The sequence below is a fragment of the Thunnus thynnus genome, chromosome 24 (assembly GCF_963924715.1).
Source record: "Thunnus thynnus chromosome 24, fThuThy2.1, whole genome shotgun sequence".
Lineage (NCBI taxonomy): Eukaryota > Metazoa > Chordata > Actinopteri > Scombriformes > Scombridae > Thunnus > Thunnus thynnus.
The window spans coordinates 8,517,607-8,541,102 of record NC_089540.1 but is presented as its reverse complement, the minus strand read 5'-3'; the positions used below and the strand labels follow the sequence as shown (position 1 = coordinate 8,541,102).

Below are 23,496 nucleotides of genomic sequence, written 5' to 3'. Positions count from 1 at the left end.
AAAATCCAGACTCGATCACTTTCTGGGAGAGAAAAGGTGCCCTGCTTTCTGCAGACTGTGAATAGACTGTGATTGCCTGTGATACAAAGGGACGGGGGTACAGGTAATGACTGTGGTTATGACAGACACCACCCAGCAGCAGCTACATAGCTTGCTGCTTCACAATTTGATTTGGGAGAACCGTTGCCATGCCGACCGTACTATTTGATTGGCGCCCTGCTTTTTTTTTTTTTTTGAGGGAGGGGGGGGGGGCATTTACATACAGCATTTTCCTGATTCTGGGGAGAGTATTATTTAATACCAAAAGAGGCTCATACACTGTGAACCTTGTTTAATGAAGCAGGAGTGAATCCAAAATGAACATATTGATTGATAAGTGAATTCTTGCTGCATAAATTAATCAGTGGGTTTGTTTAATATCTTGAGTGAATTTTGAATTTTTTATTATTTCTTCCAAATAATCTCACTATGAACTCTCTTTCCAGGGTCGTAGCTGCCAATGAGGAAACTGAGGTTATGTCTTCTGTATTTTTTCTAGGAAATTGTGGGTTTATGCAACAAAAAAAAAAAAGCACTTTCTTTACTTAAACTCCTCCAGCAGTTGGGTTCAGTTGAACATTGTGTTGATAGTAACGTACTTAGAGTTTTATTATAGCCAATCTGTGATTGTTGTAATTTGTTAATATACAACAAAGTGTCAAAGTATGATTTTTTTCTAGCATGAAGCACAATATTACTAATTTGACAGCTAGTCTACACTTCTGTGAATCCATATTCCTAAAACCCTGCTTCGTTTCCTCATGTCAAGGCCACATCTAACATTATGGCTATCAATTTTCTCTAATCCCAGGCCCATGTATCCACATTGATTCAATAATATACTGTCTTGTACCATGTATTTCTCATCTCGCTGAAATCCAAACTACACTTTCCCAAGGAATAGAATAAATATGGATGGAGTAAAGCAGCCGTGAGCTTTCATCCACGAGCATGGAAATAAACTCTTGGCCCTCTCTCTCGCCTCACAGGTCGATCATAGGGCTAAGTCCAGGCTTACAGCAGCTTCATCTACGGTTGAGGATGAAAGGAAGAGCTATTTCTGTCCAGCTCTCCTTTGTAATTAGAGAGGAATCCATACGGCATAGTTTCTCAACCAAGTCTACAATTCTGCCGAGCCATAATTTACTTAATTACTCAGAGACGCCTCTTTGATTCAGTCTGTATCAAAAAGAGCTTTTCTGGAGGAGAGGTAGGGAATGATAGTAATTTTGAGGCTGTTTGGCTCCCATTCGCTTCCTTTTTTCCTTATGAGCAATAAACTGATTATAGATGAGAGGGTGTCAGATATGTCTGTTGTGCCTTTTTCACTCAGTGACAGGGCGATTTAAAAGTGAAGACTTCAGTAAAAGTACACTTTAAATCCCATAATAGCAGAAATAGAGCATATTGATCCCATCTTTCTGTCTGCCTAATATCTTTCAGCCATTGTGTAGACCTGAAATGGGAGCAGTTTACTTTGATTTAATTTGATTCAAAGGCTAAATTGGAAATTATATTCACACAGTAGGGACAGAGTTTCACTTTTACAGGCTGAATACTATAATGTTTTTGCAGAAAAGATACATCAAGTTCCTGAAAATTTAAAGATAACAAGCTTCAGTTGAAGATGAAATCCACCCAATCTTGCTCTCTCACACACACACACACAAATAAAATCCCAAAACACCTCCACCAGGACTATAAGTGAACCTTAGGGATTTGTAAGACCTCTCTATAGGATCCTTGAGGCGACAAAAGGCGGGGTGCCACTTACCTGCTGGAAACCCTTTTTTTTCCCTAACCAGAGAGGGAAAACGCCAGGCCTTACTTGAAAGCCTCTCACTGCAGGGCTGAGATTAGAGGACATTCCTCTCTGTTTCCAACGTGTAGAGAGCACGTCAGTGGTCACTGCAGCCCTGATGTAACACGCGGTCTCCAGCATCTTTGAAGTGGCTGGATAAGCCGGCCTTGGACGCGGGCGAGTTCAAAAGGGCCCACAGAGGGATTTTGAAACAGAGGAAGGCATCCAGCTCTTCCTCAGATCATTTCCAGCCTCATTTCCCACAGTGTCAGCGAACAGTCTAAGAGGGGGAAGAAGAGAAAATCCTGGAAGGTTTATAGGCGACAGAGTGACTCAGACATGTGGGTAGATTCATTCTGGGAGGGCAGGGGAGACGCAAAAGGGAAAGAGAGACAAATCTCTCAACAGTTTTGTCATTTTGACATCTTTGTTTCTTTGTTTTAGAAAGACTTACAATTAGAGAACAGCTGGAGTAAGGGTTCAAAGTCAAAAGCATGACAGTTTACTTTATCACCCTGTCAGCTCTCAAGCCAAGTCTTTATCCTGTATCTCTGCAATTAATAGACTGAGAACGTTTTTGATATCCAACAGAAATGTTGATGATGACGATGAAAGGTTGTAACAAGACTAAGAGAAAGTTAAGTAAGCTAAGTTATTAGGATATATTGTCTGGAAATTATGAAATATTGGATGAAATTTTACATCCAACAGATGAGATATCTCAGCCTAAATAGAGAGACGGACATATTGCACTTAGCATGGCTAAAAAATAGGAATTTTCCATTCCCCCATCCCATTATCCTCCTCCGCCTTCTGTAAGCCAGGTGATCCTGCTGCTGTCATCATTTAGCTCCCTTAATGTTTGCAGAAAGTGTTTACAGTCAAAGAACCGGTGGAACCAAAGCAGAGTTCTCGCAGGACTGAGACAACGAGGTCCAAAGAGGACAAATCTGACTCAGGGAGACGAGGAAGTCACCAGCCACGTTTCCCAGAGCCAAAGATTCTTGCCAAGGCCTGGACAAGCTTAACAGGCTTTTGACACTGTGCTGAAAATAGTCTTCAGTTTCCCTTCAAAGATAGAAAAACACATTCTGTATGTGCTGCGTATCACAAGAAGGTTAGTGAACTATTAAAGCCCAGGAGACCTACGTGCACATGGCTGCAGAAATCAAAAATGCTACATGTCTTGTGCATCACTGTACACACATTTCCCTGTAATTCAGCATGACATGTTTGGTATCTTTGGAAACTTTGGGACCTTGACTAGAATTCAAAATGAAGTTCAGTGGGTTTGAACAAAGCTTGGCTGTGCACCCTGTGCTTGAACAACAGACCCACCGGTGGATCTGTGTGGGTTGAAGAGGTTAAACCGTAGCCAAGCTGGCAATACTTCTTTGCTGGAAACATAACGTTACAGTAATCACACAAGTGTTATTTTTGGGAAGGTTTAGGCGCATGAATAATGTGTAAGCCCTGGCTAAAGCTCCGGTTCATACTGGAGACAGGATCGTGATTGTATCTGTGATGAAGAATGGGCTTATGCTACAGCAGCTTAGGTATTGTATCAACCACAAAAGCATGTGCTATTATTTAAAGAAGCAGTTATTTTAGATAAAATAGGAATATATATACATAGAAGAAGAATCCTCCACGCTTGTCATTCATAAAATAAATAAATAAACAAAATGCATTTGCAGCCTTAGTAATAAAACGCTGATAAAGGGTCAGTTCATCCAAATTACTGACACAGTGCTCGTCGTCACCGCCATGTTGCCAGGCGACCAGGGAAGTGCAGAGAAGAGAAGTGTGTGTGCTGTTCGGTTTGTGGATGAAACAAACGAGATATAACATGTTAATTAGTGAGTTTTAGAGGTGCTGGTGGGCTGATTTTTGTTTCAGAGCCAGAGTAGCTGTTTCCCCCTGTTGCCAGTCTTCATGCTAAGCTAAGCTAACTGGCAGCTGGCTCCAGCATCTGTATTATTCTGCAAAATGTTGAGCTATTCCTTTAATATAAATATGCTGTAACTGTCTGAATGGACAAGTGTTATTTTATGTTTGAGAATATGCAAGTTAGACCTTTGTGATTCAATACTATAAGATCTTTTGGGTCAAAATACTGATTTTTGGTAAAGTAACCTGCATCAATCTTTTAGCAGCTTATCAAAAATGTTCACCGTTCGTGTGAATGTAGCTGATTCCTAACACCGAGAGGGAAATGGTTAGAACTAGGAAGAAGTTGAGCCTTGAGGGAAGCAGAAGTGAGTGACATTAAGTTCCCGTTGTTGCGTCCACCGGCTGCACTGCTGTGGCCATCAAGTTGCAAATTCAAGTTGCCTTGAGCTAGCTTCTCTTTAAGCAAAAACCTGCTCCAGGTGAAGTCTGATCCCTGCGTTGCTCTGCTGGTTACCAGCACCACACACTGACCACCTGCACCAGTGGAGCTTGTTCTGTGCTTTTATGCATTTGATACAGCATACATTTCCTCCTCTGCACAGCCTCTCTGCGCTTCTCTTCACTGGCCTGTCAAATTGGCCGTTGGTGGAAAAGATGGTGGAGCCTGAGCTTTCCTTTTTTTTAATATATTTTCCACCATGGACAAAAAAGAACCCACAGGTTGTCTGTCCGTGTCTAAGTGACAGGTGTGTGTGTGTATGTGTGTGTGTGTGTGTCTGGTCAGACGACAGATCCTGCTAATCCTGTCCGTCCCAAAGGACAGGCAGTGTGACTGGGTAATTGGCCACTGACTGAGCAAGACCACTCTAGAGGCACTGCTTATTGAACCACTGTCAGAGAGAGAGAGAGAGAGAGGGAGAGAGAGAGAGAGGAGGTGGAGGCGTAACGAGACTGGAGAGGGATGGAAGAGGGGACCAGACAGAAAGACAGAAAGTGAGGACAAAATCAAGAGAAAGGCGAGAAGAAACAGGAGCAAAGAGGAGTGAAACAGATCGAAATAAAGAAAGAAAGAAAGAACAGGGGCGAGTGAGGGGGAAGGGGATGAAGAGATGTAGGGAGAGCAGGTGGGTGGGTGGTTTGGGAGAGGTGGCGATAGAGAGAGGAAAAAAAAGAATAGTGAGAGCGAAGAGTGGAGAATTTTAGAGTGACCCTGAAGCCACGGTTTCCTCTTCTCTCAGCTGAAATGTGACACTTTCATGATTACACTGGACCCCCTTTTTTTGGGGGGGGGGGCTGGCTTAATCTTAAAAGGATGAGCGGGCGATGGGGATGGAGGGAGAGTAGGAGGAGAGGTGGAAGGCATGGTAATGGAAGTCTAGGTTAATACTTCCCTCCTCCAGCTGGCCACCTAACAAATTGCCTTGTAAAAGCAGAAGCGATGGATAAATAAAGAATGAAATAAAAAAAGTATATCCCTCCAGCAAATTGGCTGTCATTGGATTATCCCCTATAAAGCAGGATTTGTGGGTGCGTGTATCGGTAGACTTTAGGGTATATGTGTGACCACCTTCTTGCATCACATAGATGTCTTGTGTGTGTGTGTGTGTGTGTGTGTGTGTGTTAAGAGATGGCTGGTAGTATCAGGCCCAGGCAGAAAGGGTAGAAGGGGAGAAAGGATTGGATGAGCGATCATTGCTTCATCGGCTCCATTAAACACACCATTGGCCTGTAAATCAGGTTGTCACAGAAATACTCATCCAACACACACACACTCTTACACACACACACACACAGACAAGGCCCAGTGACAGGCAATCAAGATATAGGCGAGTTTGCAAAGTTATATGCTAGCAACTTTGGTTTAAGTTTATTTACAATGTATTTATATTGAAAAAATAGTCAGTATATAGGAAATTCCTGTCTCTATCTATTCTATTCAATTAAATTACACGTATAACATAAAAAATAAAACTAAAGTAAAAAATTAAGATATAAATTACAAGCAAAATGCCAAAAAAATAGATAAAATCTTAATTAAAAGCTGATCACCACGACTACATGCGTGCTCATTCTTGAGGTTCAGTTAAATTAAAGCTGCATTAATTGATTTTTTTTGGCCAACTGGGGCGGTGGAACAAGCTGAAAAATTATATCTGTCACAACATATTATCACCTTACATACAATTGCCAACATTAGCATTCATTTGGAGTCATATTTTGAATGTAAACCCAATATTCACTCTCTTTTTAGCTCTGGTGTGGTCTCCACATAGTCCTGAGGGAAATATCTGGCTCTTTAGCTCCTAAACGCTCCACTATGTTCACCAGATATTCAATAATTTTGTCTGTCTGCTGTTTGGTGCTATACAAGTAGCATACAGTGGGTCTATTAGAGCCTTTTTACTTAAAAAAGCTGCAAAAACAAGTAGGTAAAAGAAGGTAAAAGGCTCTGTAAAGCTGTGTACAACTGCAGATTTTGTTGATGATTAATGGTGGATTTGTCACTATTAGCAACTCCCTTCTAATTAAACATAGTCATTTGACCTATCATTAATATAGAAATGTTTATTGGTACAGATTTAAGTTAAATTTTAGGCCCTTTAAAGTTTGGTTATAATTGGGAAAACCAAAGCCATTAGGTATATTTCTGAGAAAGGCTTTAGTCATAATTAGATAAACTTCAAAGTCATCGAACCCAGGTCATCACACTTGAAGGCAAATCTTTATATTCACCTGAGACACATCACTTTCATTTCTTACAGTCTCAAGAGACCGGGCTGTTGCAGTTTTACAACATAAACAGAAAAGTTAGCTTGCCCTTTCCAGTCTGATTGGTACTGGAAGTTCCACCCACTGGATGACACTAAAGGACACATAGTCCTTCTACAAATATGTATTTCATCAGAGGTCAGGGGTCAGAATGTCAGCGAGGCTGCGGTGGAACAGTCAGTGTCTTGCTTGATTACTTCAGCAATACTGAGGTAAGACCAGCTGCCCTCCAGGTGATCCCGGATTGAACACGCTGTTGGTGCCAAGGACTGAATCAGCAGCTTTTTTTGTTATCCGATATCCCTTCCAACTGCGGGCGGTCACGCCCTAAGAGAGAGCAGAACTCCAGAAATCAAAGACCCGTCATGTTTGAGAAAGTTTAGAGTTGAAACGGAGGAAGAAAAGGTCAGAGAAAACATTAAAAGATAAGAGAGGGATCAAGAAAAAGATGAGTATGGAAGGTCGTTGAGTGGGCAGAGGAGGAACAGCTTGTCCGAGCCAAAAAAAATCAATAAATGCTTGTGAGTCAACAGCACGTGGGTGGTCAATGGCATGATTCAAGCTCATTAGCACAGCGTTTGACTTGAGTGTTTGACCTTATACCCAACCATCCCACTCTCACAGTTTTTAGCCTATATGGTGCAACTCTTGACACTTAATGAGCTATGCAGAAATTCTTCAGTCGGACAGACCCATATGTTAATTGAGGCAGTTTTTTGGCATTCGACTGCAGCACAGCAAATCAAACTTGACGAGACTTCAAGGAAAACAGGAAAAACAAACACTGTTGTCATTACATTACAGTGAAAGGAGCAAAAATTGAAGCGCACTCATTACTCCGGTTTATTCAGTATTGCTTCAGGGAGGAAATTTACTTTGTTTTTCTGCAGCTCCTCTCCAATATCCCTCAGAAGAAAAGCAATATACTGTCAAACAAAGAAACATCCCAGTCAGTTTTCCATCCTCCCTTACAGTCATTTAAAATTAAATTAAAATGACTGATAGCAACCAATCAATGGTGGTAATTTCAGCAAATGATGCAACACTGTTTTAAACTGTAGTAAAATATTGATTCAGCTGAAGCCTGCAGTAAGCCATTTATCTTCCATTAAAAACAATCTCTCATAATTACTTTAAACTGCATTTTAGTATCATGGTAGGAGAAATCAGCCGGAGCTATTGTGTGCAACAAATTACATGTCATTAAAATAAAATATATTAATGTATGCACTCATCTCGCGGTCCTGGAGGTTTTGAATAAAATGCTATAATGTATGCGCTCATTTTGAATTCCCTGAGGTTCCTCTTGATCACAGCGACAATAAAGATCAGCTCTTACAGTCAGGCTGCAGAGTGTCTTAGTTCAAGTCCTGCACTTTGACTTGCATTTCAGCAGGAATCTACCCTGTTGAAGTGTCCTTGAGCAAGACTCCGACCCCTCCGAGTGTGTTACATATGCAATAATAAATCATTCATAAAGGTGTGCTTGAAAATATAGTTGTTGTTTTTTTATCCTAAGCTTATATATTTAAGATTGTACTTGTTTTGAAAGTCTGTGCAGGTATGCGCATGCAGGCTTAAAACTATGAACATTTAGGTTTCTACTTGTAAATTCTTTGCAAGTTTTTGCAGCCATTTCTTTTGTCATCAAGCTCAATTCTGCAGTCTTCACAGAGCTAGGTAAAATGACCTGATCCTGAAAGGATGGGAGCAATTGCCAGCTTCATAATGTTAACATGATGTTACAGAGTTAGCATTAGCTTGCTACTGAGTTTATCTTTATCTACTTTGGTTCATACCAAAGATAAAAAGTTAAAAGTCAGATGTCCGTGAGTGTGCAGACACATATATACTTGCATGATTTTCTGCCTCACAGTTTGTAATATTAAGTTTAATGGAAGTGAAACTGGAAAATTTACAGACAGAAACCTACATTTTCAGGCTTTCGAGTCTGCAAGCACAGACCTGACAAAACTTTCAGAACATAGTTCGCAGGTTCAAACTTAAATGTACAAGCTTACAAAACTAAAATGACAAGTATAAAACTCTATTTTCAAGTTATGACTGATTTAATACACCATATTTGTTCTAGGAGCAGGAGGTCACCATTTGAAATTCTTTAACCCTGACCTAGGTATAGAAACAAGAGTCTGCAGTTACTGAGTGGAAATACAATGTATGAGAACAGTGGTAAATAATCTCATAGTCAAACAAGGCTCTGCCAGTTCCTGGTTTGACCTCTCGATGCAGAGACTGCAGCCTGCTTCAGTGGCGTCTGGCTCTCAGATAAACTCAACCAATTCAATTTAGCTCAATTCAATTCAAACCGTTGTTCCATCAAAAGGCCATTTGGTTTGCTTTGAAGACAGATTGACAATAAAAACTTATGATCAAAGTGTATGTCAAATCGGTGCAACATAAAACAACTGCTGATAAGACCCCACATGGGAGATGATTGCATAACACAGTACAAACAAGTCTCATCATGTCAAAGTACTTATATAAGTAAGAAATCTCTTTAATAATAATAATACGTTTAATTTGTACTGCACTCGTCATTCATAGTGAAACTCAAAATGCTGCAGTATTAATAAAATAGAACACGCAACATGAAGAAAATAATAAGAATAGGAGAAAGATGAAAAATATGAAAATGTATTATATCCAATAGAAGTTGTTGTTGAAAGACCTGAGCACATTAGAAAGCTATTAGCCTTTTCTCAAAGATTTCAGTTTCCTGTCTCACAGCAATAACGTCACTGCTGCTGCTAGCTGCATCCAAATATTGATTCAAATGTCCAACATCATCCGGCTAACGTGTGAATTATGCTTTAGCCTGGATTTTTGCTTTGATGAGGAAATCACAGCCTCTTTGATGACCGCCGATGATGCCTCCGGCCAGTTCGAGGTAGCGGGCAGAGATCTTTTGACAAGGTTAACAGATGATCAGTAAAGAGTGGCTCCCTGTGGCCCTCCTGTGGCCCCTCCCCACTCCTTCCTTCTCCCCAACAGTATCAATCAATACCTGTTAACAAAAGCTCTGCAGGGGCTCCTCTCCACTCTCTGTACTCTTATTCATATTTCAGGATGTTATTAGAGCACGCCACGAAATGTCAAGATCTTTACAAGGTAAATATCTCTCTCGAATGTCACAGGGAGAGTCGAGAGGGGGTGAAACTACTTTTCCTCTCCGCTCTGTTTTTCACTGTCAGAACTGCGAGCTGCTGACATTAGGGTGAGAATGATTTCTCTGCCAGCGGCTATTTCACAAAGTCGTTTGTTTCTGCCATGTTTCCAATGATCATATTGGCGTGGGCGTTTGCATTTTAATGGATGGCTGCAGAGCCTGCTGCACAGGGGGAGCTGCTAGTTTCTTAATGTTAAAGGGACCTTTAAGATAAATACAAGGAATAACAGTGTAGAGCTGGTCAGACAGCAGGGAAGAGACGTGGAACTGTGCAAAATGTGTAATCTAAGTTGGTGCATGTGCACCAGGCCACTACAATTGCCTGAGGACAACTTCCTCCTTGCTGCGCCTTTGTTGAGCTCAGCTGCCACAGCAGCAGAAATGAAACAACAATGAGATGAGGCGATGAGGCCGCCTGTTTCCAGTCTACACACTGCCTCGCACAAGTCTTCCTCATCTCTGCGGCTGGTAAATCAAGTGGATGACAGTCGTGTCTGGAAAAATATAGATGTGATCAAAGGGCTGTGATTAACGTTGCCGGCCTGCAGGTAGGCAGCATTCATAGCAGGTTCAAAGCTCATTTCAAGTCGCGTGAGGTGGGCTCAGCTGCGAGAGGGGCCTGTTGATCAGAGGAGGATGAGAGGTGGACATGCCTCCATCTCTTCTCCTCCCTCTTTTCTCCTCTTGTCTTCTCTGTTTTACACATCAGCAGCGCCAACACCGACAGCATCACCCAGGACATGAAATGTGTATTTCTACCAGGGATCATGCCTATTTTTGAGTTGTTTGTTGTTGTTTTTTTTCCCCCTTACTGAATATCTGTGTGATGCTCCCGAGCGACAGCTTCGCCTGCCTGATCAGCGAAGCAGAAAGACAGAGAGGAGAAGGAGGGAGATGAAGAAAAAGAGAGAGAGAGAGAAAGAGAGAGAGAGAGAGAGAGAGAGAGAGAGAGAAATGGTGGTGTTTCAGGTGATGACAACATCGTCGTCAACCTCTGGGATTGTGGGTAATGAGGCTCTCATGGGAAAGCCAGGCGCTGCTGCCAGCTCAGTGATGTCACAGAGCCGAGATGAACAAGCACTATCAAAGATTCATTTGACAGGAAGCAAGTTGCATTTTCTAAATATCTCTCCCTCCTCTGTTCTTGCTTCCCCTCTTCTTCGTGGGTGATGATGCGGGTGGCAACAGCTCCTGACTGACCCCATTCGTCGTCGCCTCGGTGAGGAAGACGTCTGTTTTCCCTGCGTCTGACAATCTCTCGTCTTCGCTTTACGTTTACCAGCTGCTTTTCCCGCCGCAGCTTTTCACTTTTTGCCACACACACACGAGCCATCTGGGTAATTACGAGGTACAGCTGACAAAGCCACCGCTCCTGTTCTATTTACTACTCGGCTTGTTGACAGCACAGACGAGTTCTGTCTGTTAATCTACTGTACACCCCCCCCCCCCCCCCCCCCTTGCTTTTAGCACCTACGCTCTTGCAGATGAATGTTTTTCATGCATGAGCCTTATATATTGTAACCGCTCTCATTTCAATTAAAGCACCTGGCGAGTCAAAGGATGCAATTGTCCAGGATAATTGCAAGAACCTTGCGAGAAATTGCCAGGGCGAAATCTCCCCAATTATTCTGTCCATTTAACATCTTACCTCACATCCTAAATTGATCCTGTTGGCATCTTCAAGGCCTCAATTTGCAAGGCTGCTGTGGTTGGAATAAACCGTGTCATTCTGTCTCTTCTGCCTCTGTGTGTGAAGAGCACTAAGCAGGGATAAGGGAGAGTCGAGCTTCAAGAACCAGAGCAACACACCTTATTTTACCTACCACCCTGTACTTACCCAGTTGTACTTGTGGTTTGTTCCTCTCTAAACTGCAAGCGTGTGCTTATAGTGAACTTTTGGTCCCACAGTGCCACCTATTGATGAAAACAAATTCAAGAATTCACAGTAGAATATATGCAATGGGTCATTTTATCCAAGCATTGCCTTTTCTAGTTTTTGGTAGCCAAAGTAGCCCGCTAAATATTTTAATAGTTTGCATTATTCTTGCACAGTTTCCTTTTTAGAGGCAAGAAAGAGAATTAAATCACAAAACGGTGAAAACAAGACATTCAGTTGCCCTTCTGTATCTGTCTGGATTTGCTATAAAATGGCAGACTTAAGTTCTTCAGACCATTTTACCCAGAAAACTAGCCAATTCGTTTGTGGTCAAAATGTTCAAATATTGGTGAGGTCACCACAGGGGGACTTCAAAGGAGAAAAAGGGAGTTGGATCGGAGGGCAGCAGAACAAAACTATTAAATCTTTCATCCTTTCCCACTCTCCTATAACCTTGTTGCGCTGGTGGAGCTGAGGTCTAGACATTGTGGAAAGGCAATAGCCATCCATCATGTCCGATTATGCCGTTTAGATGTAATTGCAAACCCGTAAGGATTGCTGCTCCATCCTCATCCCTGCACACATAGACACACACGCTTAGATGCACATGACAGCGAGCACAAACACACACACACACACACACACCTGCAGGGGAAAGAAAGGGTAGAATATCAGTGTTGGCTGTGCAAACAGAGAGAGACACACACACACACAGAGAGAGAGAGAGCAGGCAGCCACCTCCATACACATTTCACAGACAATCAAATTAGAGTTGGAGTTCGATACATCACTGACAAATTGTTTATTAAACAAAAGGCTTGAATTGCAGCATAACTGAGAGAGATTCAAGAGACAGACAAGTAGGGACTTTTATGTGACTGTGTGCGTGTGTGTGTACTTCACGTAGATATTATATGCCCATGTAAGGAAGGCTCTTTTCACTGTCTTTTGCGCAAACAGACCATTTATGTCCTTTTCTACAATAGTCCTAGCTTTTATTTATAATGCACTGCAAAGATATAAACACACGAAATAAAACAATGTCAATGAGGTCATGAGCGGAGCATGACACCAACATTGTTAACACTGTTAGTGTTTGATTCCCAATGGGGCCCACCCACGTTCAGATGGTACTGTAAAGCACTTTGGTTAAAAGCGTCCGCCATATGTTATGTTAATGTTCATTTGTTTCCTGTCAACCCCAGGGTTTCACAGTGAGGAACCTACAGGCCATATAGAAGTATAATTCATATATCTCATTCTATAGCAGCACAGTTTTAAGAGGGAAACTCCACCAAGAGGAGTGGAATGTGCACTAAGATGCACAGTACGCAGACATTTATCATTTCCTACTGTACGTTCTCCTCTGGAAAGGCATTGGAATAGATTTGGAGCTAGATATCAAGAAATACTCCGGCCAGGCTCGAAAATAGCTCTGAAAAGAAGTATCTGCTCCCCAAATGAAGGATAATCAGTTTCACAGAGGTTACATTGGATTCCAAACAAGCAAAAACCTTTTCAGTCCAGCTACAAAACAACACAGCTACTTATGGCGGAGTTTAGGAAATGGATTATGCTCCGTGGTGACCTAGTCATGATAAATGTGTCTTAAGTCATGAAAACATGATCCCAATTTCTCTACAAAATAGCTAATAACTACTTCTGTGTTGTGCAACCCCCTCCTCATAGCTCTGGAGGACAAGCAAGTATTCAGGGTTTCTTGGGTTTTTGTTTTTTTTTGTTGGCAAAACTGTGTTTGTTTTGCACCAGGAGAGGTTTGAGAAGTTCCAGGGGAAGTTTTGAGATGTTTTGACACATTTTTTCCCCATGACTCCGGATCTCCATTGAAATCCGTTGTAAGATTTGCGGATTTGAGGTGCTACACCTGCCATACGTGAAGGAGCAAACTACAAACTATGACCACATTATCCTCAGTGGAAGGAGTTGTTACGGAGATGGTTTTAGGTGTTATCACATGACAATATGGTTACATGATAAAGGGTCGTAGTTATGGATTATATTAGATAAATATTAGAGTTTTTTGTAATTTTATGTAGGAGTCATAGCACAATAGAGCTTTGAAGTGGAGCTTCCCGCCAAAAAATAAAAGTTTAACATGCCTATTGCTGCTGAAGCTCTTTATTATTATGACACATGACATCTGAGGGTTGGAAGATTAATAAAACACAGCTAAATATCATCAGATTAGCTCTTCCCTAGTGCACAAATCAGATTAGATGACAGGGAAAATGTTGTTCCCTTGAGAGAAAGTTTGGCGCCCATGATGTAGGGCGGAGCAGGAGGCTAAAGGTTAGCTCCCTGCTCTCCCGCCTCCGCATTGTTCCTCTGCGCGGGGCGATGACACCTGTCAATCAAGCGGCGCTGAAGACCTTTATACCTTGACAAAGGCCATTGAGCAAGACAACGATCCCTTCATGAGAAATGTCATGGATGTTGTGATAAAAAATGAAGTCGGGCCGTGTGTGGAGTAGGAACAACCTGAAAGAGGTGGTTTTTTGGGCTTGTGTCAAGAGTGTGTTTGTGTCACTGTCGCCTCGCTGTGTCACTGTGGCTTTGTGCTAAATGATACAGCTGTTATTGCAGTGTGGGGAGATCATTATCCCACTAGTGTGTGTGTGTATGTGTAAGCAACGTGCAGATGTGTATGTGTGTGGCTTTGTGTGTGGTCGGTAGGTGACGTGGTGTGATGCATGTCTTTAATAACAGTCCATTAGCTCTCTGCATGTGTGTTTGTGTGTGCGTCTCTTTTGTATATGGGCTGCTGCTTGTATGTAGGCGTACTTTTGTGTGTGTGCGTGTGTGTGTGTGTGTGTTGTGTCCCGGTGAGTGTGTGGAAACAGAATGTGCGTCCTTGTGTGGCAACGTGTTGGAAATGGCCGCTGATGGGCCGTGAATCAGAGCCCAGCATGCTGTTATTTCATGTTGCTCCCACTGGGACGGGCCGAGCACCAGCCGGGCTGCTGTCTGTTATCCCTCACCCCGAGGTTCACTGACCCCAGCCATATTTTTCTTCTTTCCCTCCTTTGTTTTCACTTTCTCTTCCCTCCCCCCCCTCACATACTGTGAATTCTTCCTTCTCGTCAGGCCTTCTCACTTTCTCTTCTCACTCTCACACTTCTCTCTTTTTGCTCTCCATCCATCAAACACATATTTCATCTTCACCCTGTTAAAAAAGATGCACATATTAGCTCCCTTTTAAAGATTGCCAAAATACCAAGATAGTTTTTAAGCAGTGGCACCAGCGTCCAAAAACACATGCCAGTAGGCTACATGTTGGAAGGCAATATTTCTCTCAGAAATATCTCCCTGTCCCACGCAAATCTATTCACCGTCGTGTGAGCGCTGACAAAACGCATAGAAATCCGCTGATCTTGAACGCTGTTCGCCCACCACAACAGCAGGCCATAACTAATCCATCTCCCACTACATGTTTTTAATGAGCCTCCATAACTGTAATCCGTATGGCGCAGTGCGACATAGGCCAAATTGCCCTGTTTCCATGACTTTGTGCTGTCAGCAAAATGTGATGAGGGACGTTTGTGAGTGTGTGTGTGTGTGTGTGTGTGTGTGTGTGTGTGTGAATACTGTCACCGAGCATCTGTGTTGTCGATGTGCCATCCTAGTTGACGACTTCCCATCTGGTAGAGTGTGTGTGAGGATGTTAGTATGTGTGTTTATTGTCCAAACAGAAGATTTTTCTTATTTACCTGCATCATCCTGTCCTTGTCTACAAATGCAGCAGGATTATTGGGAGGAAAAGCTGATGGGAGTAGCAGCAGTGTGTGTGTCTGTGTGTGAGTGAGTGTGGAGGTAGAAGCTGCCAGGCCCTTTCAGAGACCCCAGTGGGGGCCACATTAGGGCCCCCCGGGGGCCAAATTAGAGGCCGCTAACCAAGTTAGAGATCGGCAGCAGAGGGGGCCTGACTGGCAGGGATGGACTGATCTCACTCCAGCAACCCTGAACCAACACACACATTACACACACACACACGTCCTGTCTTTGTTTTGCCACTGATCAGCAGAAGATAAAAGCCAGTTCCTGACAATAGCAGCCTCTCTGTTGGGGAGTCTGCAGGGAGATCCTGACAGAGAGGTAGAGCTATAATGTATTCCTGTAGGTCAGCCTAGATTAGTGTGTCTGTATCAAGGGGAAGTGATTTAAACTCATTTAGCCTTTCGGACAGGAGTTTCTTTCAATGAAATCTCATTATATCCATATATGTTCTTACCAGAAAAAGTACATCCATAAATGATGAGAAAATATATATTTTTGGATGATAATGGTAATAACATTAACAGGAAAATATACCCAAAAGGTTCTACCAGGAAACACTGACATGTATATACCGCTTGCTATATTTAAACTAAATGATCCTTATTTGGATTTGATATAAAGTTATATAGAGTTTCCAAAAATGCAATTATATGAGACTAAATTTTACATTTCTAAAAGTGTATGAAATGAGGCACATGTCTATATGGAATACGTCACCCAATACATTATACTATAAGTATCACATATTGTAGCTGCAGTGGAGTGATAGAGCAAGCACATTCAGAATATATACGTTATTAGTGTCATAAAAAATGATTTTAAAGAAACTCGAGTGCAGTTGAAGAGTTTAAGAGGTTATTCTGTCATTACTGGATGTCTCACCAGTGCACGATTGATAACAGGTGGAATAAAAAAAAAAAAAAGTGTGATTGACATGCCTTTTGGCCTTAAGCCACGCCCTCCCCCTGTTTCCTGTCACATGTCACACACACACACACACACACATACATTTGATGGCGGTGACATTTGTGAAGTCCTTGCAGAGGATGATTATAAATCCCAGTTTTATGAGCGACTCTGCTGAACTCTGCAGACTGTTGACCCCATCGCCTTGACATTTAAGACCACGCAGCACCAAAAAACCCTGGGTTCCAACTCCCCGAGAGTGTTGATTGATTTGCCTCATGAGGGCAGTGAAAGCCACTCACTGTTAGGGTCGGGCTTGTTTCTGTTTATAAAAGTCGCTGTTCATTATCGTCATGACAAGTGGAGATTTGGCAGGCCTACAGCCTCAAACATTCAAGGAATCCAGTTTGATTTTTTCTTTTTGTTTTCACCACAGAACAGTATTTTCTTTATGAATAGTTCTGAACCTTTGAAATGAAGATGGAAGCAGCTTTGGAGAAGCTGCCATACAGTATATAAGATTAAAATCCCATGTTATCTGGGGTTGAAGCTGACTAGACAGGCTATAAATGTGACCTTTGGAGTGCACAGCCAAGCAGCCACCATCTCATTTGCAATTCTATTTGGTAAAAAGGAAGACAAGAAAGGAAAGCTTCAAAGATTGAGACCTCCAGGCTGGAATCCAATCAAGTCATTAGTAGTAGGTGGAGCCTGAGCCAACTTCTCATATCTTAGTTTTGGTCAACAGACAAAAGCAGTAGTGCTCCCTTAAACACCAAAAACCCTGGTTTTTGTGTGATAAGTTGTAATGGGGTTCAGAGAAGCGGTGTTGTTAGGGTTTGTGCTTCTCTTCTCAGGTGGAAATCTTTGTACTGCTTCACAAAACTTTAGCACCAATGAAACTCTGAACCAAACCCTACAAGAAGAAGTGACACAGCTGCCAAGATCCCCACAGATAAGAGATCATCAGTCAAATCGGGCGGAGCACGGTGATCCCGTCCGTTCTCCTGTCACCTACCGGCTCAAAACCTACCAGCTCAGGAAGCCAGCTGTTAGCGCTGACAAACAGAAACCTCTCCGGCCTCTTTCAGAGCAAACTTTTCAAAACCAGCAGAGATCGGAGGCAAGAGAGCTGACCCCAGAGCTGCTGGAGCTGAGGGGAACAGACCAAGTTGAAAAGTTGATTCAAGGCCCAAATCTGAACCCAACAGTCAAGCAGAAATCAAAGGTACTTAAAAAAAAACTTTTCATCTCAATGATTTACATGCAGCCTTTTTGATCTATGCGCCCTATAAGTTCAGTGTGAATCAATTTAAATTGTATTTTAGGTTCTGGTGAAGTTTGAGCAGAGGGTGCCTGTGTCAGCTGACAGTGTGGCAGTGCGCTGTGGTGAAGGAGAGGTCACCATAGAGGTCAAACAGAACTTCTTAGGTAATGGCTGCCGGAATTGATCAGTTGTGAGGTTTTCTTTGCTGGGAGAAGGGCGGAGGAGGCTGCTGTGGCCATTTCACATGCCTTTTCCTCTGTTCCCTTGATGTCTGAAAAACAAAGGGTCAGGCCCGAATTGGAAAATTGAATGGAACGGTGAAGATGGGACACTCAGTGCTGATTACTGCAAATGGCACAGACTATGGACTCGGCGATCAATATTATGTTTCCTCTTATTTCTTCACTCCGAGAAGGGGGGCATTCTGCTTGCTCAAATGTTGTCTTCACAGCGACGCATTAAGAAACCTTTTTATTTGTCCTGTGGCTGAACCTGCACTTGCTGTGAGTGTTATTGACTGGACCAGGAAAAGAAATGGCCTCAGGTAATGGTCTTGATTTAAGCTGCGCCTTTTCCCTCTTTGTTCTTAGGAAACGGTCAGTTGATCCATCCAAGAGATCTGACCTTAGGAGGCTGCGCCGCACTAGACACCGCTGACCACATCCTGCAGTTCCAGACGGTGCTACAGGGCTGTGGCAGCACAATGAGGGTGTGTGGCTTTCTGTTTCTTTTACTGCCCATCTTTTTCTTGTGTATTTGAAGTCGCTGTAACGTTTTTGTGCTCTCTTTTTAGATGACAGAGCAGGCCCTCATCTACAGCTTCTCTCTGATGTACTCTCCAACACCCATCGGCAACACCTTCATTTTTAAGACCAACCCTGCTGAGGTGGTAATTCAATGCCACTATCAAAGGTAAAGCCTCATTATTTGGCATTATCCCCCCTCTTTTCCTGCCAAGTCCAAATCTAGCCCTGCTATTAGCGCAGATTATTGTCATGTTTACCTCCTGTCTACCTGTTTTATGTTATCCTCTCTCTACTCATGTCTTTCCATGTGAGTGAGTTAATATGCCTGGATTTAAAAACCACCTCCATGAAACCACTCTCTAGTGAAATGCCCGTCCGTCCTGTAATTGTCCTCACAGGAGGCATTATGTGAGCAGCACCGCCGTGAAGCCTAACTGGAAGCCATTCGAAGCCACAGTCTTAGCAGAGCGGCAGCTGCACTTCTCCCTGCGTCTCATGACAGGTGGGGACACGTCAAAAAAACAACAAACTTTGAGCTGATGTGGAGAAAAAAAAAATGCAAAGAAAAACCCTTTGATTTGCAGCAGGCAGTTTGGATAATTTCCCCGGCGACGGGTGTAATTGCAATCACTCAAGGCCTTGCAGACTTTGCTGTGACTGTTTAAAGATGCTGAGCGGTGACTTGATAAACAGGAGTGAAACTTTTGATGCATGGTGATGAGCTGAAATTACATGCCTTGTAGGCTACGGCTGACCCGACAGGGTCACTTCTACATGAAGTGATCAATAAACAGCTGATTATGCTTTCTGGTTCATTCCAAACTATACGCTGTGGATAGCAACTATGCCAAATTGCTGTTCATCTTTAAAGGTTACAGAACTTCACCCCACTCTTGTGATTGACTTATTGCAAGATTTGCATGGACTGTATGAAGTTAGGAAGGAAATCAGAGAAGTTGTAAACTAGTTTTAGCAGCCACAGACCCTCATCTGTGTTTCTTATCCAGGTTAATGACGATGCTACATCTATAATTCATTTATTGACTTCTTTAAAGTACGTTTGCCTCATTGTTACAGTACCTATATCCTATTCTCTGCTGCTGCACAGACCAAATCTTCCCCATGGGCATCATTTAAGTTTCATCTAATCAGACTGATGGCCCCAGCATTACTTTTCCATTTTATATTTTTTTTCTTCTCTATTTAATTAGAGGACTGGCAGTCGCAGCGGCCCTCCAGTGTTTACTTCCTGAGTGACGTGATGCACATCGAGGCGTCGGTTCTTCAGGGTCACCATGTTCCAATGAGGGTCTATGTGGACAGCTGCGTGGCCACCGCGAGCCCCAACCCCAATTCTCAACCCAGATACCCCTTCATCAAAAATTATGGGCGAGTATATTTGAATGGGCCACAAACAGCCACTAAATGTAAACGGTCAGCTGGTCATGATAATTAAGATTTATGTTGTCTGCTGTATATACACTTGCATATCATACACTGTACCTATTAAGAGCATTTATTGTCCTGTGAATAGTTGGACCGAGTTTCTGTATTTATGAATATGAATCATGTGCCTGCATTTTGCCATATAAGGTGTTTAACTGATGCTAAGCTGACGGGAGCCAAGTCTTACTTCATGCAGAGAAGCCAGGAGGATAAACTTCATTTCCAGCTGAAAGCCTTCAGGTTCCACCAAGATCACAGGAATTCAGTAAGTACAGCTAGTGCGAGATGTGTTTAGACAGATTAAAACTACAGATCATGTATCACGACTATCATGTAGTCAGACATTTGACTTTTCTACATTTTGTTCTACTTTCTATTAATGTAGTCTGGTCACTGCAGGGAGGTGTGTTTTGATGGGACAAACTTGTGGTAGCTGAGGTGTTAGTTTAACCTTTTTCTTTCTGGACTTGTGTTTGTCTCTCGAGTGTTATATTGGCACCTACTATATACATTGGTAAGTGTTGTTTGAAGCCCCTAATGTTCTCGGAGGCACCGCTGTGTTTAGGGCAGTTTCTGAGATGCTTAGCTCAAATACTTTCCAGCTGAGGACATGACTGCGCTCTTAGGTAATATTAAACTGAGTAATCTACAATATAGGTTGAAGACGCCAGAATGGATCTGGGCCATGTACAGTATATGAGCCACTCAGAATAAATTTGATGCATCAGTACAATCAGGTCATAGGAGGAATTTCTGCACTGAATCAATCTAAAGTTTGAAAAACTGGATCATTGGGCCAAAATAGGAATTCTTCCAAAAGCAACAAACCACTGTCAAATCCATCAGGGCCTTTTAAAAACTGTTTGAGAATTTGGTCCGAGACCAAGATATTGTCATATGGAGAAACTATATATGTGTATATATAGATGGTAACATCAGACCCAAAAATAAGGGAGAAAACATATATATCATGCACTGTTACTGTATATTTTGCAGCAGATCATGGATACTGAACTATGTTGACATTAAATAAGACTTTCTTACATTCCCTCTAATTTTGATACACAATTTTCATCTAACTGGGCGTGTTCTAAAAGACACCAATGTTAAAACTACTTAACATCTCTAGATTTGGTGCTTTAACACCAAAAACAGTCAGGATTGGATCTGGTGTACGTGGTTTCACCAAGATTTCAGATAGATTAAAAGATTTTGAAGTAGTAATTGCCAATGTTTGGGTAATTCCAACAAAAAAAAGAGAAAACAAAGCCAATGTCTACTGATGAGAACATCTTGGAAAGTTTTAAGTTATGGAGATGCAGTCTGTGTAATATTTCTGATACATCAATGTCTTTTCATGTCTTTTTAACTCCCTCACAGCTCTACATCACATGTCACCTGAAAGCAACAACCGTCTCTGTTCCCATTGACTCGCAACACAAAGTGTGTTCATTCTTGACTGAAGCCAACAGGTTAGTTCTCACGAAGATAATCTATGAAATGTAACTAATGCAGCTGAATGTTTGCTCAATTACTTTAATTTGGCAGGTTTTCTGTCATGTTTAAATGCAGGTGTTCACCCGTAATACTGTAACAATCGCATTGCTGTGACTCTGATGCGTTGAAAAGCTTTACTCAGTCTCTAACAGAAGACATTTTTGGCTCTGGACAGATGGGTGGCATCAGGTGGAGACAATGAAGTGTGTAGCTGCTGTGAGACCAGCTGCAGCAAGCAGAGACAGAAAAGAAGCCTTGCAGCAGATACTGGTACATTTTACAGAAGCTAACCCCAGTGGGGGAAATTTTGACACCATCTCCAGTGCAATCATGAACAAAGCACTTAGATATACAGTATTTTCTTTCTTTTTTTGGGTGCAATCACCCACAAAAAGATACTACAAAGACATATGTTTATGCTCATTTTTTTTTGATGTTCAGAAGGCCATGACACTGGCGGGATGCTGTCTGAATGGTCCTGAGGTAGCAAACCTCACACTTGATGTTTCTAGTAACAAAGTGTAAAATCAGCTGCTGACTAACAGACAAGCAGAAATTCCACCCATGTTTAGATGAGCTCACTTGCTTTAATTTAGCATACATGCTGTTTATGCGTCTTTGGAGGATTGATTTTGAGCTAATCCCTTTTAATTGTCTGACCAACCAATCAGTCGTGTTGTGAATAGTTGAATCAGCGCACTAAATGCACTAAGTAGTTTTTTTTTTTTTTTCTCCCCCTCTCATGCTCCCTATATTGGGGTAGAAGGTCTTTCTCCAGGTCTGCAGTGGGAGGGAACAGCTGCTCTGGGGCCCATCCTCCTGGAGGAGAACATTGTGCGAAATGAGCTGACGGAGCTGTCCGAGTTTCCTCCAGAGTCATCCTCTCTGCTCCACACACTTGAAGTGATTCAAGGAGGTATGAAGCCACTAAACATATATATAACATAACTGCAAAATGCATACATATTCACTTTTTCCAGTGATTTCTATGCTGTGCTTACCTTTCTGCTCTCTAATGCTAAAAGCTGCAAGTAATGGATAAGATGATGTTTATTTTCTGCTCTTTTAATCCTCTTTCCTCAGCCTCCTGTCCGTCGATAGCCCTGCTGTGTGGAGTGGGAGCAGCGCTGGCTGTGGTGTTGCTTTTTTTCATGGGTACGGCCATTTGCAGCAGACTACGCAAACCAGCTGGATACTCTGTTTGCACCTGATTTAGGACAATAAAACATTTATAACCAAGCCTTATTTTTCCTTTTTTCATTTTCTTTTGAGCAGAACTAGCTAAGAACATAAGAGTGAAAGAAAGAAGCAAGCAGGGAAAAACTGTGACCATAAGGGCCTTTTCACACTTGAAAGTCTGAACCAAGATCCATGTTTGTTACATTGTATCCATTTGATCTAGTTAGTTTATGTTTCACATTGCAATTATGCAAGCGCACTAAAGAACCTTACATGACATACCTGAGTCCTGTCACCATCACCTACGTGGACTGCATCCCCCTATACTTGACATTGATTGGTTTGTAGATGGGCGTGCGTCTGATGTAGGCATGTTGTCAGTTTGGTGGGTAGCCTTCTATCGCCGTTTGAATTAATGGAGAAAAATGAGCAGATTGATTTCATTGCCACTATATTATATTATTATACTATACTGTGTATATACTACATTTTCTTTATCTTCAGGTGGCATTGCTCTTCCGCCCTCTCATATCCTCTCTCTCTCTCTCTCATCTGAAAATACTTGACTTTTTATAATGTTGTTGGACCATATTTCAATTAAAGACTTGGTCTTCTCTTCTCCCTACGTGCTACTGTGGCTCTTTTTTTTTCTTTTTCTTTTTCCATGACGATAGCCTGCTGGAACTTCCTGTAATTGGTCCGATTACAGGAAGTTCCAAACCATTCTGAACCATCCAAAAAATGTTATCACACTAGAAACAAACCCAACTGTGGTTCAAATAATCTGTCAAATGATCATGATTATGACACATGAAACAACAAACACAACTTGTGATTCAAAAAAATGTACTGCTTGAATGAATTTACTTACCACGATCGAAAACAGCTTTTCAGGTCAAACTCAGCGAAAGTATCATGTATCCTCATAATTTTTCGTGGTTCTGGTAAGTGTTGCATGCTGTACGTACTGACACAGTTATCAGACTCATACACTGTGGCCTTCAAGAAAATCGCTGTGTTACTTTCGTCCTGTGTTACTTTCAACCCGGTTCTCCCCCACAAATTCTGCGAACACTGGCTTTGCTCATCAAGATT

At 42.1% G+C, this 23,496-nt stretch overlaps 1 protein-coding gene across 2 annotated transcripts; it reads left to right on the top strand.

Annotated features, from left to right (window-relative positions):
* Positions 1-16,974: 16,974 nt before the first annotated feature.
* On the top strand, positions 16,975-22,461 carry LOC137177222 (zona pellucida sperm-binding protein 3-like). 2 transcript variants are annotated; one of them, XM_067583394.1, is made up of 11 exons: positions 16,975-17,494; positions 17,595-17,697; positions 18,124-18,242; positions 18,327-18,445; positions 18,678-18,781; positions 19,491-19,668; positions 19,873-19,990; positions 21,106-21,197; positions 21,398-21,492; positions 21,989-22,138; positions 22,306-22,461. In XM_067583394.1, the coding sequence occupies exons 1-11, from the start codon at positions 17,075-17,077 to the stop codon at positions 22,431-22,433; spliced, it is 1,626 nt and encodes a 541-aa protein (XP_067439495.1). In that variant the 5' UTR covers positions 16,975-17,074; the 3' UTR covers positions 22,434-22,461. The 2 variants fall into 2 exon arrangements, with proteins under 2 accessions (XP_067439495.1, XP_067439494.1); XM_067583393.1 differs by having other exon boundaries at positions 16,976-17,494; positions 21,986-22,138.
* Positions 22,462-23,496: the final 1,035 nt, after the last annotated feature.

Bases quoted from the DNA above. Each gene is read 5' to 3' on its own strand.
- LOC137177222 (XM_067583393.1), top strand. From the start codon at position 17,075: ATGGGGTTCAGAGAAGCGGTGTTGTTAGGGTTTGTGCTTCTCTTCTCA. The intron at 18,243-18,326 runs GTGTGTGGCTTT...CTCTCTTTTTAG, and splicing joins GCTGTGGCAGCACAATGAGG to ATGACAGAGCAGGCCCTCAT. The intron at 19,669-19,872 runs GCGAGTATATTT...TTGCCATATAAG, and splicing joins CCCTTCATCAAAAATTATGG to GTGTTTAACTGATGCTAAGC.